Genomic DNA, 26,117 nt, shown 5'->3' with positions numbered 1-26,117 from the left:
TTCATAGATTTGTGAAAGAAAAAAGACCTACTATATCTCCGAACTTCAATTTTCTGGGCCAGCTCCTGGACTACGAGAAGAGGATTAAGAGCCAGACCGGAGCGGCGGGGCCCAAGAGCAAACTGAAGCTGCTGCACCTGGACAAGCCAAGCGAGCCCGTCCCGGTCGCCGTCGCCGCCGCGGAGGGCGGGCAGGGAGGCCAGCCGCCCCTCGGGCCGCCCCGCGCCCGTCCCGCCGCCGCTCCCCCCGAGGCGTTGGGGCCCCGGCCTGTGCCCCACGCCGGTGCGCCCGGCGCCCAGCCCTCGCCTCCTGACGACGGCCCCCTGGTCCAGGCGCTCAACGGGCTCCACCTGCCCGCGGACCGGCGGGAGGACAGCGGCCGCCTCAAGCGCTCCTTCTCCCTGGACATCAAGGCGGCGTCGCCGTCAGCCGGCGCGGCCGCGCCCCTGCGCGGGCTCTCCTCCCCGGAGGCGGCCCCGGAGCCCTACAAGCCCTCCTCCGCCCTGGAGGGCGCCGGCAAGCCGTGCCAGTTCTCCCCGGTGCGGGAGGTGTCGGAGCAGACGCCGGAGGCCAGCCCGGAGCGGGAGGAGGCCGGCCCCCCCCGGGGTCCCCAGCCTCCGAGGGCCCCCGAGGGCCAGGGCGCGCGGCCCCGCGCGGGGAGGCCGCTCCTGTCGCCCCTGCCCCGCAGCGGCAGCGTGGAGGACCACTGCCAGCCCCGCTTCCTCTTCGGCCTCTCGGCCAGCCAGCAGCACCTGGCCCCGTCCGCCGCCGGGCTGGGCCTCGAGGGCTGGCACTCGGACATCCTGGCCCCCCAGACCTCCGCCGCCTCCTTGGCCAAGAGCTGGTATTTCGCCCCCGAGCCCCCTCACTTCTACTCGGCCTCGGCCGTCTACGGAGGCCACGCCGGACCCCCCGCCTTCAGCTGCGGCCAGCTGCCCGCCTGCGGCGGCGACCCGGGCCACTCCGTGCGCCGGCGGCAGAAGCCCAGTGACAGGGCCGACTCCCGGCGCAGCTGGCACGAGGAGAGCCCCTTCGAGAAGCAGTTCAAACGCAGAAGCTGCCAGATGGAGTTCGGCGAGAGCATCATGTCCGAAAACCGGTCGCGGGAGGAACTGGGGAAGGTGGGCAGCCAGTCGAGCTTTTCAGGCAGCATGGAAATCATCGAGGTCTCCTGAGAAGAAAGACACTTGTGACTTCTATGGACAGCTTTTTTCTTGTTCACAAAAAAAATTCCCTGTAAATCTGAAATATATATATGTACATACATATATATTTTTGGAAAATGGAGCTATGGTGTAAAAGCAAAACACGGATCAACACCGCTGCTCTCTTTTAATGTCTGCACTTGAGAGAGCAGCTAGTATTTCTCTCAACAACACAAGTGGAAGAAGGGCAGAGGCTAGCTTTCCCCCCAGGCACATGAAACAATTCTATGCAGTGGACTGCACATCCTCTCTTTCTTACTAAATCGAGTTCTATTTGGTGTCAGAGGACAGAAGCGCCCACCATTTTCTTGTCGTGCTACAAAGAGATCTCAAATACTAGTCCTGTCCGGTCCCTTCCATAGTGCACCTTAGTGCTGAGACTGAGCCAGCCTGTGGGTCGGGCGGGGAGAACCTATTAGGAACAGAACCTAATGGTAAATCCAAGAGAAATGACCACATCCAAAGCTGATTCACAAACCCAAGCGCACCTGACAGCCGAGCGATGAGAGCATCGTTCTGCTGACCGACCATTAGGGGCCTTGCCAAGATCTACTATAGAGCAACCCCAGTACCTCAGACGGAAAGTCGGGGCTTTCACCACTACCAGGTTTGGTGGCCCGTTTTCTAGGCATTGTGAACAGGCAGGTAGCTAGTCACCCCTTTCAGACCCATTCAGACGGTCTCTGCACACATTTCCAGTTGGGCCTGGATGGAGGGCGTTCATTTGTTCGTTCTTCTTCTCGGCTTTGTGAAGAAAGAAAGGAAGGAAGCGATCTAGGATCTTATAACAGCCAGGAATCTGGCAGCATCATGATTTAAGCTAAGGCTGGGAGGCTAAACAAGTCTACCTCCCTCTTTATAAATCAAAGAGTTGTTCGAGATGGGGTTGTCAACCCTTTCAATGAAGGTTAATTTCAAGCCAGACGTGGATTTATTCGGTAGCAGAGCAGCAGCACCGTCTCGTCCTCAGCCGCGCTAGACAGCTTCCATTTCGGGTTCATCGCACAGATACATCTTGTGAAGATGGAACGGTAAGGTAGAATTTTATAGGAAACTACTAAGAGGCAGAAAACTGCGGAAGGATTAGAGAAGGTGGAATTGCTGAGGAGAAGCAGGAAACTGTTATTTTCTCAGTGGTTTTTTCCCTTAGCATGCGACCAAGGTGGTATTTCTATAATTAGACTTTCATACTGATTGATAGGGGCTGAGAGAGGCTTTGGTAAGCAACGAATGTTCAGAGAGAAACAGTGTAGGAAGGTGAGGAGAAGGCGGTTGAATTTTGCTTCGTTGCGAGCAGAGCGGAAAGACACAGCCAAGCTGTTCTCAGAAACTAACCCCAGCATTTTTTAGTAGAACGGACATATCAAAGTGGAGTGGGGCCAAGTGGTCTCCGTCCGTGACCTACAATCACTGTATGGAATCAATCCTGGCAGCTGAAAGTCGGAGGTGATTAGAACAAGTCCACAAGTGACAGTACTTACCTGCTTCTAAACTTCCCGGCTTGAGTTTTGTCAGCTACAGTCTGGTCCTGTTTTGAAGCCTTAATTCACGTCAGCAGCTTTTTTTTAGGGTGGTGGGCGGGTGTTCGCGTTGTTCTTTACTGTAAGTGTAGCTTGTTGCTGACTCATATCTCAGGTTTTTCTACGTGTGAGAAATGGACAGTCCTTTGAGTTGGATGTGACGTCATGTTTCCCATGGTGACTGCTAAAACCAGCATAGATGACATGATTCAAAACTGACTCGATTGTGGCGATTATGAGCTTCATAGAACATAACTGGTTATGCACAAATAACGGGCTACGATATGGGTATTAAATGGAGAGAGAACTGCGTAGGGAGTGCGTTGTTACCATACTGGAAAAGTTCTGTTAAGAGTGATTTAGCTTTTCTATATACATGTACATTTTGGATGTAATCAGATATTATCAAGGTTTCACACAGTAATTTTTGATGTGTTATGTACACATGCACCAAACGTGTAACAGCTCCCTGCTTCCAGAGTCTGGTCACAACTGTGGAACATTTTTGAGAAATGAAATTAATGGCTCCAATGCTGTATGTTTCAGGAGGGTTGTGGGCCTTGGTTTTAATGCGATCTTTGGGCAGAATTGGCCTTCCATCCTTTGGGATTTCTCTTGGCCATGGTCCCCTTCCTTCCTGTGACCAATGTGGTCCTGTACTACACCCTTTGGTCCTTGATCACTAACATCGAGTAATCAGCCCTTGGAATGGAGACTGCCCTGCCGAAGGGGCAGCCTCTCGGGCCAGCCCCAGAGCCACGTGCGTGGCCGAGGGCCGGGCAGGGCGGTGGCTGACTCTTTGCAGCGTGGAATCCGAGGGGGAGCCCTGGAGCCTGCCAGATGATACGGGATGGTGATTTTATATGACAGAACTAGACCTCTACGTGAGAAATGCTGGAAGATGGTTTAGGACATTTGTAAAGCTAGATGGGAAGACTGTATAAGCGTTTACTATGAATACAGTGTTCTTTTGTAGTAAGGCCAAGCTGTTGAACGGTTGGATTGTGCATTTCTCACTCTGATGTGTCATGAATGTTAATATGATGAAATAAAATCAAAACTGGTACCTGTTTATACATAAGTATGAGAAAGGACCTCTCTCTACAGCATGTCCCAGTGGTGAAGGAGGCCTTGGTGGGACCTGACCTGCTGTCCTCCCGCCGGAGGCATCAGCTGTGTCACGGGATCCATCATTCACAGGGAACACGCTCAGGCGCTAACAGTCTATGGCCATCGCCTTCATTCTTTAATGTGTACGCCAGACGCACACCGTGGTGTAGAAACCTCCGATGACCTCAGGCTTGGTGACTGACTGAAACCAGAATAGGTACAAGGTAGGAAGGAAAAGACCAGGTAAACATTTGTGGTGCATTTTAATGTAATATTTGGACGGTTTTATAATCCTTATAGGAAAAACTGAGGGAGAGTAGTTATTTAACGGTCTGTTCTCCATCCTTGCCGTGTGCATCATGCCCAGTGTCGCGTAATGCTTGTAAGTGACACTGGGCATGATGACATGAGAACAGAAGCTCAGCCTCATCAGGTTGTTAGTAAAGAATTAGGCATTAAAGGAATAAAGCGTTTACCTTCAGTGCAAGCAGTTGGGATAGTGGCGATAAGAAGAATCACAGGTGACATCATTTAAGTTGGTTGTGAAAGGCTTCTGAGTTGAAGTCAGATGTAAGGAAATTTAAAAACAAGAAGGATTGGACTGGGTGAGTGAAGACCAGAAGAGCTGTCTTGACTAGGACCTTACCAAAAAATGGAGGTGGGCATGGGATAAAGGAAGAGAGGGCATATGGCATAAATCTGCCTCGAGATGGGAGGTGGCAGGAGGGAGCAGGTGTCTCAGTGAGAGGCTTTGGGTGGGAAGCTGTAGATGTTGGCAGGCCCGAAAGTCAAGCCAGTTACTACTTAAACGCAGACAGATCTGAGGGCCTCTTGGGGACCACCAGCCGCAGCAGGCTGGTGTCAAAGGACTAGTTTGGGTCTGACATCATCAGACCGGGGCTCAGGCTAAGGGGAAACGGGGAAGGTATAGATACTGGGACAAGTGAACAAGACCTTGTTATCCTCAGAACCTTCACTGTCATTTTGTCTTAGATACTCCTGTCTGGTGGTTTTCGCTTTCTGACACTAAGCAGATATGTTTTAGGTCTAGTAAACAAAATTTAGGTCTAGGTGCTTTTCTCTGCATATAACTCTTCCGCCTCTATCAATGAAAGAGGGAAGCGAGGTATTTCTTGCATTCTGTGGGGCCCATTCATCCTTGTACAGCAAAATTATACTTGGTTATATCTTTACAATGTTGCAAAATCAACTGGAGAATGACACCACCATCTTGGAAGATGTTTACAAGTCAATCATATCGTTGCAGTTTATGTGCATAGAGATGTCAGACTGGGTTTATGTAAAAACAGACTTCATTCCTTTGGTTCTAGCTAACACACCAGAGTCAGTTGGAAATGCTTTCCCATAGGACATGCAGAATGTTACCTTGTAGGAGGGTGTCATAGGCAAACAGGATAACTGGGCGAGGGTGAGCTCAGCTGTGGCCTGGGTTCTCTGGTCAGGGGAAGTATGACAGTTTCAAAGACTGAATTAAAAATACTTGGTTCACAGAAGCTTTTAGCATAAATCATGCTTCACTATATAGAACAGGTAGCAGTAGGAATATGCCTTGATTGGTGAAGAAAATTAATCAAATCGTCAGTAAATTCTATCATGTCCTATGTTGACACTGATGACCCTGAACAAATTCCTAAGAGCAATGGACACATACACGCAGCTCACCACATGAGATACCGCTCGTACTAATAAGCAACTAGATTTAGTTGCCAAAAAAGTTTTAATGTTATGGTTTGAAGCATGTGAATAATTAAGTTATCTGGTTACCCTTTCCCTCTGTAGTCACAACATTTGAATGGAAGGTACATGCCTCGTGTGTGTGCAAGAAATTCAGTGTTACTTATTATAAACCAATAAACAACAATGACGTCTCTGAGGCACTATGTAGCTCTTAACAAAGGAATGAAAGTCAGGGTAGGGGAAAGAAAAGCAAAATTGCTTCTCTCACAATTAAGAAAAAACATACACCTAAAAATTCCACAAGAAGAAAACATTTCCCTTCTCTCCATGCTGCCCTTCAATCTTTAGTATCAACATGTTAAGTAACTTCCGACTGAATACTACATATCTGGGTTTAGCTGAGGTGTAAACAAAACAGGAAGACAAAATTTTCAATTACTCTAGGATTTTAATACGTGTTTGTTCACAGCTCTCATTACTGAAGATTCCTTGTTTTCCTTGGGATTTGCTAGGGGAAATGCCAAAGCTAAATAAGTACTACAAATAAACCCGAAAGAGTAAGTGGCACATGTAGTTCCCCAGGGCCATTAGTTTACGTAGCCTTGGAAACAGCATGTCTGTAATACCTATAACGTACCTTTTTCACACGTTGGAGGAGAAAGCAAAGAAATCAGCTAGAGAATACTTTACCAAAGACAAACCAACCAAACCAATTTCTTGAGTGCACTTAGAATGTGGAGTCCTTAAAAACTCATTCCATCGAATATTCACTCTGGCAGAGAACATAAGTTACTAAGAATGATAAAACTTTGAGGGAAATAAAGATGTGAAATCTATAAAATCATTATAAAGCTGCCCATGAAATCTATCACTTGCTCTTAACCCCACAATTCGTTTATTGTAAACTTATACGCACATAATACAAGGGGTGAAGGCCTTTCTACTGATCTTCCACTTCAACTAGTGAAACGAGGCTGCAGTAGAGCGGCCTGTTGGAGGGGGTTCATAACTAGAGGTGAATAGACTGACAAAACAGGTCCTTAAAGGAAGCGAGCCACTTGACACCTGTCTAATTCATAGTTAAGAAAAAGAAGGAAAGAAGCTCTCCCTTGGCAACTCAGAAATTAAAGTCACTACAAGACCCAGGGCCACTGCTCAGACACAACAGGCAAAGACGCTCCTCACTGCTTCTTGAGGGTGATGTATCAGAACCGCAGATGTGGGATCTAAGAGCTGGAAGGGGCATGAGACCCCACCCAGACCACCTCGTGCTCTAGCGGGGGTGGAAACTTCCAGCCAGGGCTCTCTGACAGCCCCAGGCAGCCTCCCCATCCCTGAAACATCCGAGAGCGTCCAGCTAGGTCACTGGTCATTAACCAACAGAGATCCAGCATTACTGTCTCTTGAAACAGTAAACCCCTCAGATTCCCAGAATCCATTGGAAAAAGTAAAATATTGAGGAGGGAAAAGTAAAATGTTACCAGTCAGGGTTCAATCAGAGAAGAACCACCAGGAATGATGTAGAATAAGGAGGCTGTTCAAGAGACTCACCTTAAGCAATTAATTAAAGGAGCTGATAAGAGTCCCAGTTGTGCTGTTTCTTCTTCACCAGGAGTTGCTGGGCAGGTGGTCCAGAAAACAGCTGGATGTTCAGTGGGGGATGGATGGGCAGTGGGGGGGATGGATGGGCAGTGGAGGATGGGTGGGCAGTGGGGGGGATGGGTGGGCAGTGGGGGATGGATATGCAGTGGGGGATGGATGGGCAGTGGGGGGATGGATGGGCAGTGGGGGGGATGGATGGGCAGTGGGGGGATGGATGGGCAGTAAGGGATGGATGGGCAGTGGGGGATGGATGGGCAGTGGGGGATGGATGGGCAGTGGGGGATGGATATGCAGTGGGGGATGGATGGGCAGTGGGGGATGGATGGGCAGTGGGGGATGGATATGCAGTGGGGGATGGATGGGCAGTGGGGGATGGATGGGCAGTGGGGGATGGATGGGCAGTGGGGGGGATGGATGGGCAGTGGGGGGATGGATGGGCAGTGGGGGATGGATATGCAGTGGGGGATGGATGGGCAGTGGGGGATGGATGGGCAGTGGGGGATGGATGGGCAGTGGCGGAGAGCCAAGACACCTGAAGCCTGCAAGCAACAAGCTGGAACCACATCTGTCTCCCACCAGAATCCACGTTGGCTCTTCCCTTCTCTAAGCCCTCATCCTCCCTGCTGCAGAAGACCTAAGGAGAAGTTAGTACTCATACCTGGCCCAGGATCTGGAAAAGCTGAAGGCAGAGTTCTGTGGGGCCGAACGGAGGAGCTGCTGCCCACACACCAAAAGTGCAACAGGGCCTGACTGACAGCGACGCCATCAAATACACGTGGATGTTGCTTCACTTCCACTGACAAGTCTCATGCAAATTTCTCTTGTGGCCAACCCTAACCAAAAAGGAACAGGGAAGGGAATTCCAGGAAACATAACTCGACTTAGCCAAAGTTGATAACGTTGCAAAACCGCCACATACCACAAATATTAAATTAACTAGAATTATTTCAAAACACATCAGATTTGCCTATTGTTCTTCTCTGCTTCTACCCAGGAATAAGCAGTCTGTCTACTTTGGACCCAAATCTAAGTTAATATACCATGTGTCGTCTAGTGTCTTTGTAAGAAGGAAAAGAACTGGACGGAGCGCTGGCTGGCAGAGGAGTTCTGCGCGCTGTGCGAGGCCACCTTTCTGCCACATCCAGACCACCAGCTGCTGCGACACAGTTGAGAAAGCTCTGTCCTCGCAGGCTCAGTCTGCATGTCACTTTGTTATGTGTTTCTATTTGTAAAGTGTATTAAGTGCAGTGAGGATAATGCAACGTGATCTCTGAGCTATTCTGACAGCTTGTAGACAACCACCCTTTCCTTCTTTGAAAGCTACAGGCATGTCTCTGTGTTCAGAGCCAGATTCTGTATACTCCAGGAACTCAAAAAAAGACAATGATGGTTGAGAGCTGAAAAATGCCACTTTCTGTCAGTCTAGGGGAAGGGACTATGAGAATGTCTTTTATTTTTCAACTTTTCTGCCAGTTTAAAGTTAAAAAAAAAAAAAGGGAAGTTAGGGAAAAAGAGTAATTAGAGTAGGTGGGTACCTAGTCTAGCCACATCAGATATTAAAATGTATTGTGAAATTATAATATTAAAACAGTGTGTGGGCTTCCCTGGTGGCGCAGTGGTTGAGAGTCCGCCTCCCGATGCAGGGGACACGGGTTCGTGCCCCGGTCCGGGAAGATCCCACATGCCGCGGAGCGGCTGCGCCCATGAGCCATGGCCGCTGAGCCTGCGCGTCCGGAGCCTGTGCTCCGCAACGGGAGAGGCCACAACAGTGAGAGGCCCGCATACCGCAAAACAAACAAACAAACAAAAAAAAGCAGTGTGAAAAAACGAACAAAACCCAGCATGAAACAGTATGGACAGAAAGATCAATGGATCTGAATACAGTCCAGAACCAGATCCTCGATTACATGGAAATTTAATACATGAAAGGAGCACTGAACACAGTGGGTGGGGGTGGGGGAATGCATTATTCAATAAATGTGGCTGCCTTCCCCTCCGTGACATTTCCTAGAATAACCTTAGCTATTTAACAGGTTTTAAAATTACAGAACATCTTTCTTGATTGTACTCTAATGAAATGCTCTAGGAATGGTTTAAAGCCCCACTAAAATCCTGACCACCAAAGGCATTATAAAGATGAGCTTCTTTCACCAGAGTGGCCCAACAAACTCTAAAGGTCTGGCTCCCCACTCCCAGCTCAGTGCTTCCAATCCCTCCCTGGCTCCCCCAGATGCCTTCACCTCCTCGGGCTGGACGTCTCTACCCGCCTTCCTTCCTGATGGGTAAAGCAGCAGCTCCAGGAGGTGCCCTCTGAAGGAGGCAGATGCTGCCTTGGCCTCTTCCCCTGGCTCTGGTTTCCAGTTCACAGGGAATGAGCAATATTGATATTTTTTGGTCCTTAGAAAATGCTAGAAGCTATTGATTGTTTCCCTGTGTCTAAATTTTTTTAAATTATTTTTTCCATTTAGCTTGGAATGTTCATATTTCTGCTGTCATCCAGTTGTTTTATGCCCTACATTTTATCCCGGGTTCTAAGAACCTTACAAGATAGTGTTCAATCAAAATTCGAGGTTAGAATCAGATAAAGTTTAACTGAGAGATGCTAAACTAAGTGGGATCAATTTTAACCTTACAAATATACCTAAGGCTGTTTGGACACAAAAAACACCCTCTGAGGCTTGGAGGAATCTAGGGAGCCCCGTGGGCCTCAGTGACCTCCCTATATCCCCAGCTCCTGGTCTCCGTTTGCCTGCCTGGATCTGTTCGTACGTTCCACTTCTTTGCTTCTGCAATCTTTTCTTCCATTAGAACGTTTATGATGTGCAACAAGTACTGCACTGAGTACTTTTGTGGTTACTCAAATTGCTTCATTTCCTAATCTCCCATAGAAATTCAGCAGCACTTGGAGTTTTTCCTCTTCAGCCTTTTTGTGTCCCCGGCACAATGCCTGGCCCATCCAGTGGGCTCCGTGGACGCCTGCTGGGTGAGCGCTCTCCGCTCTGCTCCACGAGTCTGCAAAGCTAGTAAAGCAAACGTGGACTAAAACCTGCCTCAAAAACTGGAGTCCTGCCAGCGCTGATGTAATAAGAGGATACCTAAACTGTATCTGCATCAAGGAAACCAGCTATCAGTGGGAGATGAACCCGACCAGGCTGTGGAAAGGGAGTCTTCTGTTTCCGATGACGACACAGGAGGGGCACCCTTAGCTGACACAGGAGCAGTGCCAGGCCAGATAAAGACTTGCTACGATGGAAACAGAACACACACACCTGGATTAAATTAGTTCTTTATGTTTACAACCCACAAGACAGCCTACTGAGAAAAATTTCACGAAGGCGTCAAGGACACAGAGCTTCTTAAAATATTTCTCCCCTTCTCTTCATATTTTCAGTCCGCAAGCTAGACAATATACACTGTCAATTAAAAAAAAAAACTACGCAAAATAAAAATAAGTCCCAAGGCAGAGTTCTGTAAAGAATCCCTAATAGTTGAAACATTGCAACTTCGGTGACCACTGAGAGTAGGTTTGCTGGCTTTGCAGAGGGAGAGCGCGTCAAGGGAAGGGCTGGGGCATCGCAGTCTCCAGGACGGCTGGACTGCTTCCCGTGCCCTCAGGGAGCGTCAACACCCCCAGTGGCCTTCGGTCACCTCCGACGCCTTCGGTTCCAAGCGTCCTGGGGCCCTAGCGGTCCCCCGACCGCAGCCGGTGGGGGGAGGCAGCTACAGCCTGAGCTCGCGGTCAGGCTTCATGCTGAAGGGCTCCAGGCGCTCGGCCTCGGGCAGCAGGCTGTTGAGCCGCTCCAGCAGCGGCACTGTCTGGTCGATGCCCATCTGGATACGGCGCAGGATGGCCGACATCTCGTTGACCTTCTGGATCTGCTCGGCGTATTTGGCGTATCTTTTCTGGCGCTCCTGCATGAAGCTAAAGAGGGTTTCTACAGACAGATCCATCTGCAGGAGGGAGAGAAGTGAGACACATTCAACCCACAGGAAACAAGTCCCGTCACAAGGCTGGGGGATGAGCACGAGGTGCGGAGCCCACAGGCCACGTGGGGGGCGACCAGCTTTGCAGGAAGCGGAATCGCTGGGCATAAAAACCTTCCAGGACACGGCCTGACCGGCTGCTGCCCCAGAACCCTCTGCAGAGGGAGACTGGGATGACGGCCTCCAGCTCTGCCTTCTGGGAACGTGAGCCATCTAGTCCTTGTTGAGACCCTGGGATTTCTAGCTCTTTCTCTCTATAGGAAAGAATCCTGGGCTCAGAAATCAGGCAGACCAAGGTTTGACTCCGGCTCTGCCACTTAAGCTGCTAATATGTATGCTTTCTGTCTCAGGTCTTTCATCTGCAAAAATCAGGGGACGGATGGCAGACTTGCAGGGTTGCTGTGAGGACAAAATGAGATGACGACGTGCTCAGGACTCGGCTTTGTCCTCCCTCCTCCCTGGAGGCTGCAGACCGCAGTCACTCCGGGAGAGCTGCCTGGAGGGGGTGGCACTCCCCGCCAGGACCACAGATGCCAACCAAGTCAAGTCTATATACCATGCGGGGCAGACGGAGGACTGCTTCGGGCACCCTCCCCCCAGTCAAGCAAACTGGAGGCTCTGGGCTCCCCTTCTGTGGCCTCTTTTCCTCCCCTGGCGAGGTTCTTTGGTACCTATCATCTGGATGAAAACAGGAGGAGGAGGGAACCACCAGCGTGTCGGATGCCCGCACCCCTCCTCTGCATGGACCCGCATCCACTCCCTCCCCAGATGTTTCCTTCCGCAACCAGGGAGGAGACAGTCACACCCCAAGACTCATGCTTCTGTCCCAAAGCTCAAATGGCACCTCAACCCTTCCTTCTTGTCCTCCCAGGAGCACGGCCCTTCCCAACCCCGGCACCCAGCCAAGCACTGGCCCTCAACGTGAGTTACCGCAGAGGCTCCGAAAACGGCGTGATAAAGACAAAAACAAAGCAAACACTCTAACATATAAGAGACCCAAGCCAGGGCACCCCCCGAAAACAAAATAACCAATTCTATTTTGACGTTGTGCGTGTGGGGAGAGAGGGACGGTGCTGAGGAGCAGGGGGTTTGTTACAGGAACTCAGGGCTTATTTTTGTCCGTTGGTTCTCCCGTCACTTGTTTTGAAATGCCGAGGGGACAACGAAAGACAGCTGGTGAAGGGCTGGGGTGCGCAGGGAGGAAAATAATCCATCTGAATGGGAAGCTCCAGACAAGGTGGAAACAGTTTCTACCTTCAGAGGGCTCTCTGCAAGCCTGTTCAGGCACTCAGCACTTTGGAGGTGGTGAGGCAGGAAATGATCGTCTTCCTCACAGTCGGCGCCAGCCTTCTCAGGATGGCAATTCAGTCCAGCACCTAGGAACACTCCGCACTCTGCGAGACTGTGGGAGCCAGCTGGGACCCACTCGTGGGCCAGCACAGCCCATGGAACAGCCTGCACCAGAATTCAGAACCTTCTCGCGTCATCACGTTTCGCTTGGCGGGGGCACTCCCGGCCCCCAGCCCCGGACTCTACCAGACTAGACAGACTCCCGAGTCAGAGTTTATCTGAAATGGCCTCCAAGGCTCTACCTTATCGTGCCTAAGGCCCTTGACAATCAACCCATCCCCTCCCCTACGGCCGGACTGACACCTGATTAGACAGCTTTTACAACCACCTTAGCAAAGTTCTTGTTCAATGGCATACACTTCCTTACACACTTCCACATCCAGCTGAGGCCACGTTTAATGTGTCCAGAGCTTCTGTCCGAAGCCATGTCATGCTGAATGCTTAGGTGAGCACACTGAATTCAAGCACGCTGTTCAAACATGTTTAGAGCATGTCTTCCAAGAGTCAATTCCATGACAGTCCCAGAGGGAAAAAACCACAGAAGAGGAAACTTAGGGTTGAGCGATCTCCAAGATCTCACAGTGACAGAACCAAGACTAAAACCCAGATTTCCTCAGTCCAGCATCTTCCTTTTACTGTATTTAATTGAGAGAGTGTACCATTAGGGGCACACGAGATTTTAGTTGGTACATGGCATGGCATTAAAGAGCATCAAATCACGTGATGGAAAAGTTATTGCCTTTTAAATCTTTTCCCATTCTTTCTGACTGCTGCAAGTAAAGTCTCAATTTGGCGCAGCTAAGACTTTAATACCTGGAAGAGTGTAATAAAATGGGCAATGCCTGCTTCTCATGCCCCGCCCTTTGCTCAGACAATACCGCTCCTGACCCCTACCCCTACCTAAGGATGTGCCCGTGAACCCCAGGTACACACTTACTCCAGCATTTCTGACATGACTTTAGGCAATGTCAGCATCTAATGCAATTCTGAATCTTACCATTTTGACAATCGGGAACATATTCACCTTCCCTGTTTCTATTTTGGCATGTAGACTCTAACAAGGAAGCATAAATACAACATACAGAGTCAACAGACATTTATCGAGTACTACCGTGTGCCATGCACCATGCAAAGTCCTAGCGATATAGATATTAAGAACCAAAACTATTTACACCCACACGGCTTACTGTGTACATTAACATGACTTTTCTTTTCCACTCTCTTTGTTAACATGACTTTACTATTCCAGGAAACTCAGGCCCAGAAGGAGGAATGTTGCAAATAACTTTGTTTCAGGAACTTCCAGAGGAGCCATTTAAATGAAAAAACTATTAGATTTTCCAATAGACAGAGAATGACTATTTATTCCCCGTGACTCTTGCCTCAAAACCCTGGCCTTGCTGTGACCACATGTCTAAGTACTAGTCAGCGGCATGTATATGAGGAAGTCTCTCACGGAGCTTCTGGGCGCCTTCCTAAAAGCTAGCTGGCATGCTCCTCCTCTCCTCCTTTGGCCCTTCCCTCCCTCTGCTGCTGCTGAAATGCAGGTGCAGCCCCCATGGACCACGAGAATAACTAAGCTCATAATCTGTGGGTCGGCAGAGCAGTGAACTAGAAGTCTGGGTCAATGAGGCTTTTCCCCCATGAGAGTCGTACCAGGTGTGGGAGAGAACAACAAATTTCCATTTTGACTGTATGGCCCAGGAAACTCTGTTCAATACTCTGTAATGACCTATATGGAAAAAGAACCTAAAAAAGAGTGAATATATGTATATGTATAACTGATTCACTTTGCTGTACAGCAGAAACACAACACTGTAAATCAACTAGACTCCAATAAAAATTAATTTAAAAGAAACAAACAAGGTAGAGACTTCCCCTGGTGGAGCAGTGGTTAAGACTCCGCACTCCCAATGCAGGGGGCCTGGGTTCAATCCCTGGTCAGGGAACTAGATCCCACATGCATGCTGCAACTAAGAGTTCACATGCCTCAACTAAGGAGCCCGTGAGCCTCAATTAAGAAGCCCGCCTGCCACAACTAAGACCCGGTGCAACCAACTAACTAACTAAATAAATAAATATTTTTTTTAAAAAAAAATTTCCATTCTGTATAAGCCACCATAATTCTGGGTCTCTGTAACACCAGTTCGATTTAATCTTACACTGACAGAATGAATGTGATAAAGTCCCTGCCCTAAGGAACTCACTGTTTACTCTTAAACTCATACTTCAAACCTTGCTCCACATATTCATATACTATCTCTGGTGGCAGTACCTTTCAAAGGGCAGGTGAAAAAGGAGGTGAGATTATTTGTGGGTTTAAGTGCAGGCTTTACTATGACATTAGACATCTATAGAAGGGGCTCAAAGTCATTCTAAATACCTTATGTGGATGGGGCATCCTATTTGCCCACCTGGTCGGTCAACTGCCAGCAATGGATCCAAAATATTAGCAAATCAAATCCAGAAATATACAAAAAGGATAGTATATCATTACCAAGTGGGGTTTATCTCAAGGATGTAAGCTTTTTCAGCATCTGAAAATCAAATTTGTCACTTCAATATAATAAAGGTTAAAAATCATATAATCATTTCAACAGACACAGAAAAAGCATTCAACAAATTATGAAAATTTCAGCAAATTAGGAACAGAAGGAAACTTCTTCAGTCTGATAAAGGGCATCTGTGAAAACCCAACAGCTAACATCACAGCTAGTGGTGAAAGACACTTTTCTCCCTAAGATCAGGAATAAGGCAGGATGTCCATTCTCACCACTTCTATTCAAAGTTGTACTAGAGGTCCTAGCCACTGCAATAAGTCAACCAAAGGAAATAAAAGGCACAGGAACTGGAGAGGAATAAATAAAAGGGTCTTAATCTGCAGATGACATGGTGTACCTAGAAAATCTTAAGGAAGCTTAGAACCAAAAACTAATAAAACCATCAAGTGAATTTAGCAGGGTTGCAAGATACACGGTCAACATACAAATATCAATTGTATTTCTATATATTTGCAATGAACTGGACAATGGAATAAAAAATACAAAATTTACAACTGCATCAACATAAAAAACTTAGAGAAAATGTCACAAAATATGTATAAGACCTACACACTGATATTACAAAACCCTGCAATGAAAAATTAAAGGAGATCTCGAAAATGGAGAGGTATACCATGTTCACGGATTGGAAGATTCAACATCATTAAGATGTCAGTTCTTGCCAAATCGATTTATAGATTCATTTGCAATCTGAATCAAAATTCTAGATGGCTTTTTTTGGTAGGGATTTGACAAGCTGATTCTAAGTAAACAGAATTGTCAAAAGAATTTTGAAAAAGAACAAAGTCTGAAGACTTATAGTAATTCTTTCAAGACTTAATTTAAAGCTACAGAGTGGAGTCAAGATGGTGGTGTGGGAAGATGCAGAGTTAGCATCTCCCCACAACTAGGGCACCTGTCAGCTGCTGGTGAGGGACTCTGAGGCCCAGGGGATAGGAGGAACCCCAAAGTGAACCGGTAGGACATAGAGGGACTGAGGCGGGAGGAGAAGTGGAGGCCAGACAGGATCAGTGACCCTGAGACCAGGGAGATCAGGAGAGGCAGGTGGGAGGGACTCTCCAGGAAGAGCAGGAGAGGAGCAGAGAGGGCGATCACCTGGCCCACTCAGACAGGGGAGGCTGCTGAGCTCCCAAGGCAGTACCCCTGCCACAAAGCCCCATCCAGGCCACGTGGGTCCTTGGGGCATAGGAGGGAGGCCAGGGAGATCGGGAGAGGCAGGCAGGAGAGGCCCTCCTAGACTGCAGGAGCAGGAGAAGAGAGCAGGGCATTTGCCCCACTCACTCAAGCCCAGGAAGCCTTCTAGGCTCCCAGGTGAGATGTCCTGCCCTCTGAGACCAGGGGTGGGGGGCACGCCTGGGCCCCTTCTGTTCCTTGCGCCTAAGCACCACCCCCCACAGCCCCCAGGGCCTTTTCCAGCCCTGTGGGTCCTAAGCACTGGCCCCACCCACCACCCAAACCTCACCCTTGCTTAGACCCCACCCTCCAGAGCCAAGTTCTTCCCCGCTCCCTTTTTTTCCCCTCCTCCTCTTTTTTTACTATTGTGGTACTGATGTACCTTCTGGTTGTTGATTCCTCTATATTTTTATTTTTATATTCTTCCTAATATATCTGTTAGTTTCCTAGTCTAATTTTATTTTTCACTTTGTTATTGTTCTTTTTTGCCACCCCAGGCATCATGAGCCCAGGGTCAAGCCAAAGCTCCTGCAGTGGGAGCTCCGAGTCCGAACCACTGGACTAACAGAGAACCTCAGACCCCAGGGAATATTCATCAGAGTGAGGTCTCACAGAGTTCCTCATCTCAGCAACAAGACCCAGCTCTACCCAATAGCCAATAAACTCCAGTGTTAGAAGCCTCAGGCCAAACAACCAATAAGACAGGAACACAATCCCACTCATAAAAAAAAAAAAACATAGACGGCAAAAAAACTTTTTCACAGATGAAGGAGCAAGGTAAAAAACCTACAAGACCAAATAAATGAAGAGGAAATAGGCAGTCTACCTGAAAAAGAATTCAGAGTAATGATAGTAAAGGTGATCCAGAATCTTGGAAATAGAATGGAGGCACAGACTGAGAAAATACAAGAAATGTTTACCAAAGATCTAGAAGAACTAAAGAACAAACAAACAGAGATGAACAACATGATAGCTGAAATGAAAAATACACTAGAAGGAATCAATAACAGAATAACTGAGGCAGAAGAATAAATACGTGAGCTGGAAGACAGAATGGTGGAAGTAACTGCCGAGGAGCAGAATAAAGAAAAAGAATGAAAAGAATTGAAGACAATCTCAGAGACCTCTGGGACAACACTAAATGCACCAACATTCTAATTATAGGGGTCCCAGAAGAAGGAGAGAAAAAGAAAGGGTCTGAGAAAATACTTGAAGAGATTAGAGTTGAAAACTTCCCTAACACGGGAAAGGAAATAGTCACCCAAGTCCAGGAAACACAGAGAGTCCCATACAGGATAAACCCTAGGAAAAACACACCAAGACACATATTAATCCAACAAACAAAAATTAAATTCAAAGAAAAATTATTAAAAGCAGCAAGGGAAAAACAAAAAATAACATACAAAGGAATCCCCATAAGGTTATCAGCTGATTTTTCAGTGGAAACTCTGCAGGCCAGAAGGGAGTGGCAGGATATACTTAAAGTGATGAAAGAGAAAAACCTACAACCAAGATTACTCTACCCAGCAAGGATCTCATTCAGATTTGATGGAGAAGTCAAAAGCTTTTCAGACAAGCAAAAGCTAAGAGAATTCAGCACCACCAAACCTGCTTTACAACAAATGCTAAAGAAACTTCTCTAAGCGGGAAACACAAGAGAAGAAAAAAACCCACAGAAACAAACCCAAAACAATTAAGTAAATGGTAATAGGAACATACATATCAATAATAACCTTGAATGTAAATGGATTAAATGCCCCAACCAAAAGACACAGACTGACTGAATGGATACAAAAACAAGACCCATATATATGCTGTCTACAAGAGACCCACTTCAGACCTAGGGACACATACAGACTGAAAGTGAAGGGTTGGAAAAAGATATTCCATGCAAATGGAAATCAGAAGAAAGTTGAAGTAGCAATACTCATATCAGATAAAATAGACTTTAAAATAAAGACTGTTAGAAGAGATAAGGAGGGACACTACATAACGATCAAAGGATCAATCCAAGAAGAAAATATAACAATTATAAATGTTTATGCACCCAACATAGGAGCACCTCAATACATAAGGCAAATGCTAACAGCCATGAAAGGAGAAATCGACAGTAACACAATAACAGTACGGGACTTTAACACACCACTTACACCAATGGACAGATCATCCAAACAGAAAATAATAAGGAAACACAAGCTTTTAAATGACACAATAGACCAGATAGATCTAAGTGATATTTACAGAACATTCCACCCAAAAGTGGCAGAATACATTCTTCTCAAGTGCACATGGAATATTCTCCAGGATAGATCACATCTTGGGTCAAAAATCAAGCCTCGGAAAATTTAAGAAAATTGAAATCGTATCAAGCATCTTTTCTAACCACAATTACAGGAAAAAAAACTAAAAAGCACAAATACATGGAGCCTAAACAGTGTGCTACGAAATAGCCAAGAGATCACTGAAGAAATCAAAGAAGAAATTTAAAAATACAGAGAAACAAATGACAATGAAAACACGACGACCCAAAACCTATGGGATGCAGCAAAAGCAGTTCTAACAGGGAAGTTTAGAGCAATACAATCTCACCTCAAGAAACAAGAAAAATCTCAAATAAACAATCTAACCCTACACTTAAAACAAGTAGAGAAAGAAGAACAAAGAAAACCCAAAGTCAGTAGAAGGAAAGAAATAATAAATATCAAAGCAGAAATAAATGAAAAACACAATAGCAAAGATCTATAAAACTAAAACCTGGTTCTTTGAGAAAATAAACAAAATTGATAAACCCTTAGCCAGACTCAGCAAGAAAAAAACGGGAAAGGACACAAATCAATAAATTTAGAAATGAAAAAGGAGAAATCACAACTGACACTGCAGAAATACAAAGGATTATAAGAGACAACTACAAACAACTATATGCCAATAAAATGGACAACCATGAAGAAATGGACAAATTCTTGGAAGGTACAATTTTCCAAGAGTGAACCAGGAAGAATTAGAAAATATAAACAGACCTATCACAAGCAATGAAATTGAAACCATAATTAACAATCTTCCAACAAACAAAAGCCCAGGACCAGATAGCTTCACAGGTGAATTCTATCAAACATTTAGAGAAGAGCTAACACCAATCCTTCTCAAACTCTTCCAAAAAATTGCAGGAGAAACATTCCCAAATTCATTCTATGAAGCCAGCATCACCCTGATACCAAAACCAGAAAAAGATATCACAAAAAAAGAAAATTATAGATCAATATCACTGATGAACATAGATGCAAAAATCCTGAACAAAATGCTAGCAAACAGAATGCAACAGCACATTAAAAGGATCATACACCATGATCAAATGGGATTTATCCCAGGGATGCAAGGATTCTTCAATATATGCAAATCAATCAATGTGATACACCATGTTAACAAATTAAGCAATAAAAACCAAATGATCATCTCAATAGATGCAAGAAAAGCTTTTGACAAAATTCAACACCCACTTATGATAAAAACTCTCCAGAAAACGGGCATAGAGGGAACCTACCTCAACATAATAAAGGCCATATATGACAAACCCACAGCAAGCATCATACTCAATGGTGAAAAACTGAAAGCATTTCCACTAAGATCAGGAACAAGACAAGGATGTCCACTCCCACTGCTCTAATTCAACACAGTTTTGGAAGACCCAGCCACAGCAATCAGAGAAGAAAAAGAAATACAAATTGGAAAAGAAGACGTAAAACTGTCACTGTTTGCTGATGACATGATTCTATACATAGAAAATCCTAAAGATGCCACCAGAAAACTACTAGAACTTATCAATGAATTTGGTAAGGTTGCAGGGTACAAAATTAATGCACAGAAATCTCTGGCATTCCTATACACCAACAACAAAAAATCAGAAAAAGAAATTAAGGAAACACTCCCATTTACCATTGCAACAAAAAGAATAAAATACCTAGGAATAAACCTGCCTAAAAAGGTGAAAGACTTGTACTCAGAAAACTATAAAACACTGATGAAAGAAATCAAAGATGACATAAACAGATGGAGAAATATACCATGTTCTTGGATTGGAAGAATCAATATTGTGAAAATGACTATACTACCCAAAGCAATCTACAGATTCAGTGCAACCCCTAATAAACCACCAATGGCATTCTTCACAAAATTAGAACAATAAATTTTACAATTCATATGGAAACACAAAAGACCCCAAATAGCCAAAGCAATCTTGAGAAAGAAAAGTGGAGTTGGAGGAATCAAGGCTCCCCGACTTCAAACTATACCACAAAGCTACAGTAATCAAGAACAGTATGGTACTGGCACAAAAACAGGAATAGAGATCAATGGTACAGGACAGAAAGCCCAGAGATAAACCCACACACATATGGGCACCTAATTTAGGACAAAGGAGGCAAGAACATACAATGGAGAAAAGACAGCCTCTTCAATAACTGGTGCTGGGAAAACTGGACAGCTACATGTAAAAGAATGAAATTAGAACACTCCCTAACACCACACACAAAAATAAACTCCACATGGATTAAAGACTTAAGTGTAAGACCAGACACTATAAAACTCTTAGAGGAAAACATAGGAAAAACATTCTTTGACATTCTTTGTCAATTACACTCCAATAATTATACTCCAATTATATACTCCAATTATATACTCCAGTTATAAAACAATTATGAAACAACAAAGGATTAATCTCCTTAATTATACTCCAATTATATACTCCAATTATAAAACAATTATGAAACAACAAAGGATTAATCTCCTTAATTATACTCCAATTATATACTCCAATTATACTCCAAAAAAAGCTATAGTAATCAGGATTGGCACAGAGACATAAATAGATCAATGAAACTGAACAGAGTGTAGAAACAGATCTAAACATACATGGGTCAATTGATTTTTTTTTTTACAAAGTTTTCAAGGTAATTTAATGGGGAAAAGAAAGTTTTTCAACAATTTTTGGAAGAACCCAATAAAACCTGAACCCCTACACCTCACCCCATACACAAAAATTAGCATGAAATGGATCACAGACCTAAACATAGAAGCTAAAACTATACAACTTTTAGAAGAAAAACCTTTGCTACCTTGCGGTAGGCAAAGATTTCTTAAACAGGTCCAAAAAACATTAACCATAAAACAAAAAATGGTTAAATTGATCTTCATCAAAATTTAAAACTTCTCCTTGAAAGATACCATTAAGAAAACGATAAGGCGAGCCACAGACTAAGAGAAGAAATATTATCTATTGATCAACATCTGATAATAGACATATTCAGAATATATAAAGACCTCTTACAACTCAATATTAAGAAAAAAATCCAAATTTGGGATCTTTTCAGGAGAACTGACCTGGGCCTCTGTCTCAAAACCTTCATTGAGTTTCTTTTAAAAATCTGCTTCTGGGCTTCCCTGGTGGCGCAGTGGTTGAGAGTCTGCCTGCCGATGCAGGGGACATGGGTTCGTGCCCTGGTCCGGGAAGATCCCACATGCCGTGGAGCGGCTGGGCCCGTGAGCCATGGCCGCTGAGCCTGCGCGTCCGGAGCCTGTGCTCCGCAAAGGAAGAGGCCACAACAGTGAGAGGACTGCGTACCGCAAAAAAAAAAACAAAAAAACTGCTTTTGAGATCCTTAAAAGGAGAATTTAGATCCCTTCCAGGAAAGTGAGCCTCCAACTGATAAGCTGAATATCAACTAAATTTATTAAAAAGAAAAGGAGGGGAGAGGAGGCCAGTGAAGAGCCACTGCAAACGGGCTGGGAGCCTACAGATAAGTCCTGCCAGAGATGAGCTTGAAGTGGGATCTGGTCCTCTTGGGACAAAAGGTCCCAGGAAGTAAAAGAGTAAAACTTGCTTAAAGATTGAACCCACGGGCACTGTTAAGTTGGACTACAGACCAGGAAAAAGGGAATAGCTAGATGTTAACCAGACAATAGTCTCCCCAGAACTCATTTGGGGAAGGCCCGACACGGTGTGGAAGGGAAGACATTCTGGTCAATTTTCACATCACTTTGAGGACTCTGGAGGCTTCAGGTCCATGACCAAGATTATCCTGGATGCCATCCCTGTCTCTGGATAGTTACTGCTACCAGACGAGAAGTGGCTATTCATGACACCAATGTCCATGAGGTTGCGCACTTCACATCAGGAGGGACCTGTTTCATGGACGCTCCCGTCCTGGCTGAGCTGCGGTGGCAGAAAAGGACTCAGTGGTTTTCAGACCCACTGGCTTAAATTCTCAATAGTTCACCTCCCAAGGTTTCACCAGAGCTTTCACCTCAGGTGTGAAATGACCATCCAGAGCCTGGGAATAATCTGTTTACACACTGGAGACATCCTGAGCTGGAGGTGAGTGACTCAGAATCCCTCTGAGAGGGGAGGGCTTCTCTCAGAAGGGGAGGGGGCTTCGACAGAAACAACGAAATAAACAAAGAATTATTGTGAGGCTTGAGTCACCAAGCTTTACGGACAACTATATGTAGCTTGCAGGTGAAGACAGCAGCGTCAGACAGAACTGGGTCAAAGTCTTGGTTGTGTATATGATTATCTTTGTAACCTTGAACCAATTACTGAACCTCATTGAGCTTCAGTTTCTTCGCCCTTAAACTGGGGATATTGATTGGTCTTATCTCACGGGATTAAATGTGAGGAATAAATGAGATAAAGAACAGCCCCAGATAAACAGAGCTCCAGGGAAGTCAAGTGGTTAGGACTCTGCCCTTCCATTGCAGGAGACACAGGTTCCATCCCTGGTTGAGGAACTAAGATCCTACAAGCTGCATAGCATGGCCAAAAAAAAAAAAAAAACCACCAAAAAACAAAACCAAAAAAACCCCCAGAGCTCAATAAATTATAAAATATATGCGAACTGAAAGAGAAACTATGTCTAGAAACCTCTTTTACATGAAAAATGGAAAGGAAGATTAAGTAAATAAGGGCAGAAAAAATGACATTTGAAGATATCCAAACGGGCATGTGTATCTCTGTCGTAAAGGCAGGGAGCTATTGCTATGCCTCGTCCCTGTCACACTTACTATCTTCAAGGCTTATGCAATCACTCAGAGGACAATCTACCATTGTGGTTTTTGCTGACATGTTTTATTTTTGTTCTGAACTTCTGCTACTGAAAATCTTACAGAAGAGTCACATTACTCACCCCAAAGTTCCCTTACAGAAACATTTCACACTACTTAATAACTGAAATCATTATTCACCTACAAGGCCTTCCATGTGTTTTTGATTTATGTGTTCAGCCATGAGAATGAGTTACTATTACCACTGTTTGCTGCTACCCAACATAGTAAAATTTAAAAATACCCATGTACTTGCAGATATATATATATTTTTCAAAAATACTTTGAAAACAAGCAGAAGAGCTTTAATAAATGATATCTTCTCCAACAAGAGTACACTGCTTCAAAAATTATTTTTAAAAATTTCCTGGGGACGTTCCTGGTGGCGCAGTGGATAAGACTCCATGCTCCCAATGCAGGGGGCCCGGGTTCGATCCGTCGGTAGGGAACTAGATCCCACATGCGTGCTGCAACTAAGGGTTCGCATGCCACAACTAAGGAGCCCGCCTGCCGCAACTAAGACCCAGTGCAACCAAATAAATAAATAAATATTAAAAATACAAAATTCCTGATAGAATAAGCTTTGATGCTGGTTTGGGACAGGTGGGTTGTCCTATGAAAGACGTCTAAATGCTTGATGTAACTTCCTTTTCAAAGTAAAGGTAACCTTGTCAAAGTAGGGATACATACTACAAGGGCTTATAGTTCTAAGTTAGAAAAAAGATGTGTGAACAACAGTAAGAGCTTCAGAGAGAAGACTGTACATCTTCTAAATTCTAAAATCTTAAATTGTAGATAGGTTCAAGGTAGTCAAAAGCAAAGTTAACTTTTTCACAGATCAAAAGAAAATGAATAGGTAAATTGTGTTTCATAGTTAACAAAATTCAAGTCTATACGATCAACAGACTGTTGCTTTTCCTCTCCCTCAGTAACTTAAGGTTTTTAAAACTGTTAAAAACAAAAAACACTGCTTAAGGACTTAATTGAGACTACATTTTAAAAAGTTACTCATCTTTCCCACCCCTTAAATGTTCAGCTCTTAATGTTAACTTAAGCCTCAAGGTCAATTTTTATTTGGTCTCAAACAGTTCACTTTCTCTGCACTCATTCTACATTTAAATTACAGTTTCCCAAGGAGGTCAATTTAGGAACATGGGGGTTGGGAGGTGGAGGCCACGATGGGCTGAGGCCAGCAAACCAAGGGCTGCTATCTTCTCAAACTCCAAATGCAGGGCTTCCCTGGTGGTGCAGTGGTCTGCCAATGCAGGGGACACGGGTTCGAGCCCTGGTCTGGGAAGATCCCACATGCCGAGGAGCAACTAAGCCCACGCGCCACAACTACTGAGCCTGCGCTCTGGAGCCCGTGAGCCACGAGCACTGAAGCCTGTGTGTCTAGAGCCCATGCTCCGCAACAAGAGAAGCCACCAAAATAAGAAGCCCGCGCATCGCAACAAAGAGTAGCCCCCGCTCGCCACAACTAGAGAAAGATCGAACGCAGCAACGAAGACCCAAGGCAGCCAAAAAAAACCCAAAAACATAAAAACAAAAAAAAACCCCTCCAAACCCAGCCCCAGCTTTGTACTTTCGATGGATATCCTTCTGTGCCCCCAAATGTAATGAATACACAGTGATGCACAATTCTGCTTTTATTGTAATTTTTTTCTAGCTAGAGGGGCTAAATGGAAAATTGAGAATTCATTCTGTTTTACAGCTCTCCAAAAATGAATTTTCAGGCCAATAACAATCTATGGGGACGTGGCCATGCCTCTAATGTCTTTTTGGAGATGGGTATATCACTGATTTTTAGCAATGTAGGCTCACCCCCCCCCATCCTTGACATGGCTAATAATTCACTAACATAAAAAGATAGAAGTCAGAAGGCTTGAATTTAAATCCTACTAGTTATGTGACCTTGGACACATCACAAACTGAGTCTGAGCTTCTACTTTTTAAAAATGGGAATAATAATACCCGTCCGTCTGTCCATCCATCCAATTTTACAGTAATGTTATAAAGATTACAAATGAGATGATATATATAAGAGTGATCTAAAAACAGATCAGAGGTATAAAAATGTAATGTTATGTGATTATAAAAAATTCCACTGAATGGCCAAATATGCTTGGAGATTTGTTTTTCATAGTACTGACATAAAACTAAGAAATTCTCCAATTACATGATCACATTCAAAAGAAACTGCTTCAATGTTTTATAAAGAGCTTCACCCTCTCATGCGTTCTGAGTCTCAGAACCACCAATTCTCCTGATTAGAGAGCAGTTAGCAGTTAGTACTCTATAAATTAGTACTGTCCCAAGGGCAAAATCTGATGTTGCAAATAGAGCTTGAAATTCTCCAAAGAAGATATAAAAATGGCCACTGGACACATGAAAAGGGATTCAACATCTTTAGTCATTAGGAAAATGAAAACCTAAACCACAAAGAGCTACTACTTTACGCTCACTAGTATGGCTGAAATAAAAAGCCAGGCAATAACAAGTGTTGCTGAAGATGTGGAGAAACTGGAAGCCTCGTGCACTGCTACTGGGAACATAAATGGTGCAGCACTTGGGAAAACAGTTTAGTTTTGCCAAAAATTAAACACAGAGTTACCATATGACCCAGCAATCTCACTCTTAGATATATACTCAAGAGAACTGAAACATATGTTCACACAAAAACTTGTAAGCAGAGACTTCCCTGGTGGTCCAGTGGGTGGGACTCCACGCTCCCAATGCAGGCGGCCCGGGTTCGATCCCTGGTCAGGGAACTAGAGCCTGCAGGCCGCAAGGAAAATCTGTGTTTTCTGGCTTTCCGACCTTCC

General features: G+C 45.1%; 2 protein-coding genes across 20 annotated transcripts in view; one reads left to right on the top strand and one right to left on the bottom strand.

Annotated features, from left to right (window-relative positions):
- DUSP16 (dual specificity phosphatase 16) overlaps positions 1 to 3,806 on the top strand; it is an 84,281-nt gene extending 80,475 nt beyond the window's left edge. For all 18 annotated transcript variants that reach the window (XM_022577620.3, XM_089920326.1, XM_022577619.2 and 15 more), the window contains one exon: positions 8 to 3,806. In XM_022577620.3, coding sequence (XP_022433328.1) covers positions 8 to 1,175 — 1,168 coding nt within the window. In that variant the 3' untranslated portion in view covers positions 1,176 to 3,806. The remainder of the gene's footprint in view (positions 1 to 7) is intronic.
- Positions 3,807 to 10,405: 6,599 nt separating this feature from the next.
- BORCS5 (BLOC-1 related complex subunit 5) overlaps positions 10,406 to 26,117 on the bottom strand; it is a 96,507-nt gene continuing 80,795 nt past the window's right edge. For both annotated transcript variants that reach the window (XM_022577626.2, XM_022577625.2), the window contains exon 4: positions 10,406 to 11,086. In XM_022577626.2, coding sequence (XP_022433334.1) covers positions 10,856 to 11,086 — 231 coding nt within the window. In that variant the 3' untranslated portion in view covers positions 10,406 to 10,855. The remainder of the gene's footprint in view (positions 11,087 to 26,117) is intronic.

This window comes from Delphinapterus leucas, chromosome 11, assembly GCF_059928025.1.
Source record: "Delphinapterus leucas isolate spDelLeu-1000000601 "Yukka" chromosome 11, BTC_Dleu_Yukka2, whole genome shotgun sequence".
NCBI lineage: Eukaryota > Metazoa > Chordata > Mammalia > Artiodactyla > Monodontidae > Delphinapterus > Delphinapterus leucas.
The sequence above is the reverse complement of the archived record's forward strand: the minus strand, read 5'-3'. Positions and strand labels throughout refer to the sequence as shown.